Consider the following 6,955-nt stretch of genomic DNA (forward strand, 5'->3'; position numbering starts at 1 on the left):
TAAGATGTGTATAAGAGACAGAGAGAGGGGAGGGGAAAGCATTGATAGAGGCACACCAAATCACAAATGAAAAGAACTAACAACCGAATTATGAGAAAACTGACCAATCAAATCTAAAGAAACACCAATGACACTAAGAACCAGACCAGAATGTACCAGGCTATAACCTACGAAACCTACTTGAACGACTATATCCTGTCAACAATAATCTATGCCAATAAATATACTACAGATCAATTAAAAAACTATCATAAACATTATATAACTAACTAGTGATTACTAAAGGAATTAATTGCAGGAGTTCTAAAGAAAGTAATAAATATATAAAATCATAGCAAAAATGACTCAATAAGTGATGGACATACAGCATGATTATGATTGAGAAATAAATTTAAAACTTATAAATGGTGTTAAATACTTAAATATTCAATAAACTGAGTTAAAACATTTATATGTAGTTGTTGCATCAAATAGATTTTATAAATTAGATATTATGTTGGATAACAAGTTAACAATATAAAAAGAAACTATAAAGAGAAAATATCATATCCTACATTGCGCACTCTGTATGAGCTGAATTGTTACTACCATATTAGATAAGGAGACAGATTGAAAGATTATAAGTTAAAAGGTCTAACTATATAGTCGGTGTATCACTTTAATGTTACGTACGTGAGTGTTCAATACAGATGGTAGTCCCAATAGTTGATACGTCAAGTAACGTTACTAACTCAACAAACGTCGTTATATCTTCTGTAGTTGTTATACGTATAGTCGTCATCTGGTGTTTAGTTGTGGAGAAACCTTCACTAGTTGAAGACCCAACAGTTATTATGTCAACCAACGTTGATAATTCGGCACCAGTTGTTACGTTATCTAATGTTGTTCCAGGTATTGTTGTTGTGTGGTGTTCAGTTGTGTCGATACCTATAGTAGATATACCTGTTGTAGCTCTTACAGTTTGTACATCAATCAACGTTGATATCTGAAAATCAGTTGTTACGTCATCTACTGTAGTTTCAGGTATTATTGTAGATTTTTGTTCAGTTTTAGTGATACCTTCAGTCGACATACTAGTTATAGCCCCTAGAGTTGTTAATTCCTCCAACGTTGATAACTGAAGATCAGTTGTTATGTCATCTACTGTAGTTTCATGTATTATTGTAGTTTCTTGTTCAGTTGTAGTGATACCTTCAGTAGACATACCAGTTGTAGCCCCTACGTTTGTTACTTCATCCAACGTTGATAACTGAACATCACTTGTTATGTCATCTACTGTTGTTTTTAGTAATGTTGCTTGTTGTTTAGATGTGGAGATACCTTCTGTAGCTGTAAACCCTACCGTTATTATATCAACCAACGTTGATAATTGAGCATCAGTTGTTGCGTCATCTACTGTTGTTTCACGTATTGTTGTTGCATGCTTTTTAGTTGTAGTGATACCTTCAGTAGATATACTCTTTGTAGATGGCACAGTAATTACATCAATGAACGTTGATAACTGAACATCAGTTGTTATGTCATCTACTGTAGTTCCAGGTATTATTGTAGTTTTTTGTTCAGTTGTAGTAATACCTTCAGTCGACATACTAGTTGTAGAACTTACAGTTGTTAATTCATCCAACGTTGATAACTGAACATCAGTTGTTATGTCACCTAACGTTGTTTCATGCATTTTTGTTGTTTGTTGTTCAGCTGTGGAGATACCTTCTGTAGCTGTGAACCCTACAGTTATTATATCAACCAACGTTGATAATTGAGCATCAGTTGTTGCGTCGTCTAATGTTGTTTCACGTATTGTTGTTGCATGCTTTTCAGTTGTAGTGACAACTTCAGTAGATATACTCTTTGTAGATGGCACAGTAATTACATCAATCAACGTTGATAACTGAACATCAGTTGTTATGTCATCTACTGTAGTTCCAGGTATTATTGTAGTTTTTTGTTCAGTTTTAGTGATACCTTCATTCGACATACTAGTTGTAGCCCCTAGAGTTGTTACTTCATCCAACGTTGATAACTGAACATCACTTGTTATGTCATCTACTGTAGTTTCAGGTATTATTGTAGTTTTTTGTTCAGTTGTAGTAATACCTTCAGTCGACATACTAGTTGTAGAACTTACAGTTGTTAATTCATCCAACGTTGATAACTGAACATTAGTTGTTATGTCACTTAATGTTGTTTCATGTATTTTTGTTGTTTGTTGTTCAGCTGTGGAGATACCTCCTGTAGCTGTAAACCCTACAGTTATTATATCAACCAACGTTGATAATTGAGCATCAGTTGTTGCGTCGTCTAATGTTGTTTCACGTATTGTTGTTGCATGCTTTTCAGTTGTAGTGACACCTTCAGTAGATATACTCTTTGTAGATGGCACAGTAATTACATCAATCAACGTTGATAACTGAACATCAGTTGTTATGTCATCTACTGTAGTTTCAGGTATTATTGTAGTTTCTTGTTCAGTTGTAGTGATACCTTCAGTAGACATACCAGTTGTAGCCCCTACGGTTGTTACTTCATCCAACGTTGATAACTGAACATCACTTGTTATGTCATCTAATGTTGTTTTAAGTAACGTTGTTGCTTGTTGTTTAGCTGTGGAGATACCGTCAGTAGTTGTAGACCTTACAGTTATTATGTCAACCAACGTTGATAGTTGAGCATCAGTTGTTGCGTCATCTAATGTTGTTTCACGTATTGTTGTTGCATGCTTTTCAGTTGTAGTGACACCTTCAGTAGATATACTCTTTGTAGATGGCACAGTAATTACATCAATCAACGTTGATAAATGAACATCAGTTGTTATGCCATTTACTGTAGTTTTAGGTATTTTTGTAGTTTCTGGTTCAGTTGTAGTCATACCTTCAGTAGACATACCAGTTGTAGCCCCTACAGTTGTTACTTCATCCAACGTTGATAACTGAACATCACTTGTTATGTCATCTAATGTTGTTTTAAGTAACGTTGTTGCTTGTTGTTTAGCTGTGGAGATACCGTCAGTAGTTGTAGACCTTACAGTAATTATGTCAACCAACGTTGATAACTGAGCATCAGTTGTTGCGTCATCTGCTGTTGTTCCACGTGTTGTTGTTGCATGGTTTTTAGTTGTAGTGATACCTTCAGTAGATATACTCCTTGTAGATGGCACAGTAATTACATCAATCAACGTTGATAACTGAACATCAGTTGTTATGTCATTTACTGTAGTTTCATGTATTATTGTAGTTTCTTGTTCAGTTGTAGTGATACCTTTAGTAGACATACCAGTTGTAGCCCCTACGGTTGTTATTTCATCCAACGTTGATAACTGAACTTCACTTGTTATGTCACCTAATGTTGTTTCATGTATTTTTGTTGTTTGTTGCTTAGCTGTGGAGATATCTTTTGTAGCTGTGAACCCTACAGTTATTACATCAACCAACGTTGATAATTGAGCATCAGTTGTTGTGTCATCTAATGTTGTTTCACGTATTGTTGTTGCATGCTTTTCAGTTGTAGTGACACCTTCAGTAGATATACTCTTTGTGGATGGCACAGTAATTACATCAATCAACGTTGATAACTGAACATCAGTTGTTATGTCATCTACTGTAGTTCCAGGTATTATTGTAGTTTTTTGTTCAGTTTTAGTGATACCTTCAGTCGACATACTAGTTGTAGCCCATAGAGTTGTTAATTCATCCAACGTTGATAACTGAACATCAGTTGTTATGTCATCTATTGTAGTTTCATGTATTATTGTAGTTTCTTGTTCAGTTGTAGTGATACCTTCTGTAGACATACCAGTTGTAGCCCCTAAAGTTGTTACTTCATCCAACGTTGATAACTGAACATCAGTTGTTATGTCACTTAATGTTGTTTCATGTAGTTTTGTTGTTTGTTGTTCAGCTGTGGAGATACCTTCTGTAGATGTGAACCCTACAGTTATTATATCAACCAACGTTGATAATTGAGCATCAGTTGTTGCGTCGTCTAATGTTGTTCCACGTATTGTTGTTGCATGCTTTTCAGTTGTAGTGACACCTTCAGTAGATATACTCTTTGTAGATGGCACAGTAATTACATCAATCAACGTTGATATCTGAACATCAGTTGTTATGTCATCTACTGTAGTTTCAGGTATTGTTGTAGTTTCTTGTTCAGTTGTAGTGATACCTTCAGTAGACATACCAGTTGTAGCCCCTACAGTTGTTACTTCATCCAACGTTGATAACTGAACATCACTTGTTATGTCATCTAATGTTGTTTTAAGTAACGTTGTTGCTTGTTGTTTAGCTGTGGAGATACCGTCAGTATTTGTAGACTTTACAGTTATTATGTCAACCAACGTTGATAATTGAGCATCAGTTGTTGCGTCGTCTAATGTTGTTCCACGTATTGTTGTTGCATGCTTTTCAGTTGTAGTGACACCTTCAGTAGATATACTCTTTGCAGATGGCACAGTAATTTCATCAATCAACGTTGATAAATGAACATCAGTTGTTATGCCATTTACTGTAGTTTTAGGTATTATTGTAGTTTCTGGTTCAGTTGTAGTGATACCTTCAGTAGACATACCAGTTGTAGCCCCTACAGTTGTTACTTCATCCAACGTTGATAACTGAACATCACTTGTTATGCTATCTAATGTTGTTTCACGTATTGTTGTTGTTTGTTGTTTAGTTGTGGAGATACCTTCAGTAGTTGTAGACCTTACAGTTATTATGTCAACCAACGTTGATAATTGAGCATCAGTTGTTGCGTCATCTAATGTTGTTTCACGTATTGTTGTTGCATGCTTTTTAGTTCTAGTGGTACCTTCAGTAGATATACTCTTTGTAGATGGCACAGTTATTACATCAATCAACGTTGATAAATGAACATCAGTTGTTATGCCATTTATTGTAGTTTTAGGTATTATTGTAGTTTCTGGTTCAGTTGTAGTCATACCTTCAGTAGACATACCAGTTGTAGCCCCTACAGTTGTTACTTCATCCAACGTTGATAACTGAACATCACTTGTTATGTCATCTAATGTTGTTTCACGTATTGTTGTTGCTTGTTGTTTAGCTGTGGAGATACCTTCAGTAGTTGTAGACCTTACAGTAATTATGTCAACCAACGTGGATAATTGAGCATCTGTTGGTGCGTCATCTAATGTTGTTTCACGTATTGTTGTTGCATGGTTTTTAGTTCTAGTGGTACCTTCAGTAGATATACCAGTTGTAGATGGCACAGTAATTACATCAATCAACGTTGATAACTGAACATCAGTTGTTATGTCATTTACTGTAGTTTCAGATATTATTGTAGTTTCTTGTTCAGTTGTAGTGATACCTCCAGTCAACATACCAGTTGTAGCCCCTACAGTTGTTACTTCATCCAACGTTGATAACTGAACATCACTTGTTATGTCATCTAATGTTGTTTTAAGTAATGTTGATGCTTGTTGTTCAGCTGTGGAGATACCTTCAGTAGTTGTAGACCTTACAGTTATTATGTCAACCAACGTTGATAATTGAGCATCAGTTGTTGCGTCATCTAATGTTGTTTCACGTATTGTTGTTGCATGCTTTTTAGTTGTAGTGACACCTTCAGTAGATATACTCTTTGTAGATGGCACAGTAATTACATCAATCAACGTTGATAAATGAACATCAGTTGTTATGTCATCTACTGTAGTTCCAGGTATTATTGTAGTTTTTTGTTCAGTTGTAGTAATACCTTCAGTCGACACACTAGTTGTAGCCCTTACAGTTGTTAATTCATCCAACGTTGATAATTGAACATCAGTTGTTATGTCACCTAATGTTGTTTCATGTATTTTTGTTGTTTGTTGTTCAACTGTGGAGATACCTTCCGTACCTGTGAACTCTACAGTTATTATGTCAACCAACGTTGATAATTGAGCATCAGTTGTTGCGTCATCTAATGTTGTTCCACGTATTGTTGTTGCATGCTTTTCAGTTGTAGTGACACCTTCAGTAGATATACTCTTTGTAGATGGCACAGTAATTACATCAATCAACGTTGATAACTGAACATCAGTTGTTATGTCATTTTCTGTAGTTTCAGGTATTATTGTAGTTTCTTGTTCAGTTGTAGTGATACCTTCAGTAGCCATACCAGTTGTAGCCCCTACAGTTGTTATTTCATCCAACGTTGATAACTGAACATCACTTGTTATGTCATCTAATGTTGTTTCATGTATTTTTGTTGTTTGTTGTTCAGCTGTGGAGATACCTTCTGTAGCTGTGAACCCCACAGTTATTATATCAACCAACGTTGATAATTGAGCATCAGTTGTTGCGTCATCTAATGTTGTTTCACGTATTGTTGTTGCATGCTTTTTAGTTGTAGTGGTACCTTCAGTAGATATACTCTTTGTAGATGGCACAGTAATTACATCAATCAACGTTGATAACTGAACATCAGTTGTTATGTCATCTACTGTAGTTTCATGTATTATTGTAGTTTCTTGTTCAGTTGTAGTGATACCTTCAGTAGACACACCAGTTGTAGCCCCTACAGTTGTTACTTCATCCAACGTTGATAACTGAACATCACTTGTCATGTCATCTAATGTTTTAAGTAACGTTGTTGCCTGTCTCTTATACACATCTAGATGTGTATAAGAGACAGGATATACTCTTTGTAGATGGCACAGTAATTACATCAATCAACGTTGATAAATGAACATCAGTTGCTGTCTCTTATACACATCTAGATGTGTATAAGAGACAGGTATTATTGTAGTTTCTTGTTCAGTTGTAGTGATACCTCCAGTCAACATACCAGTTGTAGCCCCTACAGTTGTTACTTCATCCAACGTTGATAACTGAACATCACTTGTTATGTCATCTAATGTTGTTTCACGTATTGTTGTTGCATGCTTTTCAGTTGTAGTGACACCTTCAGTAGATATACTCTTTGTAGATGGCACAGTAATTACATCAATCAACGTTGATAA

General features: G+C 35.3%; 2 protein-coding genes across 2 annotated transcripts in view; both read right to left on the reverse strand.

Annotated features, from left to right (window-relative positions):
• The window catches only part of LOC117104445 (mucin-16-like), a 13,358-nt gene extending 6,782 nt beyond the window's left edge, over positions 1–6,576 (reverse strand). Inside the window, exon 1 of the mRNA XM_033245300.1 lies at positions 673–6,576. Coding sequence (XP_033101191.1) covers positions 673–6,559 — 5,887 coding nt within the window. The 5' untranslated portion in view covers positions 6,560–6,576. The remainder of the gene's footprint in view (positions 1–672) is intronic.
• A 30-nt stretch (positions 6,577–6,606) lies between these two features.
• LOC117104429 (papilin-like) overlaps positions 6,607–6,955 on the reverse strand; it is a 6,038-nt gene continuing 5,689 nt past the window's right edge. Inside the window, exons 4-5 of the mRNA XM_033245278.1 lie at positions 6,781–6,897; positions 6,607–6,635 (exon numbers count right to left, since the gene is read on the reverse strand). Coding sequence (XP_033101169.1) covers positions 6,607–6,635; positions 6,781–6,897 — 146 coding nt within the window. The remainder of the gene's footprint in view (positions 6,636–6,780; positions 6,898–6,955) is intronic.

Source organism: Anneissia japonica, unplaced genomic scaffold (genome assembly GCF_011630105.1).
Source record: "Anneissia japonica isolate Jap-2015-1 unplaced genomic scaffold, ASM1163010v1 scaffold287818_len932483_cov186, whole genome shotgun sequence".
Taxonomy (NCBI): domain Eukaryota; kingdom Metazoa; phylum Echinodermata; class Crinoidea; order Comatulida; family Comatulidae; genus Anneissia; species Anneissia japonica.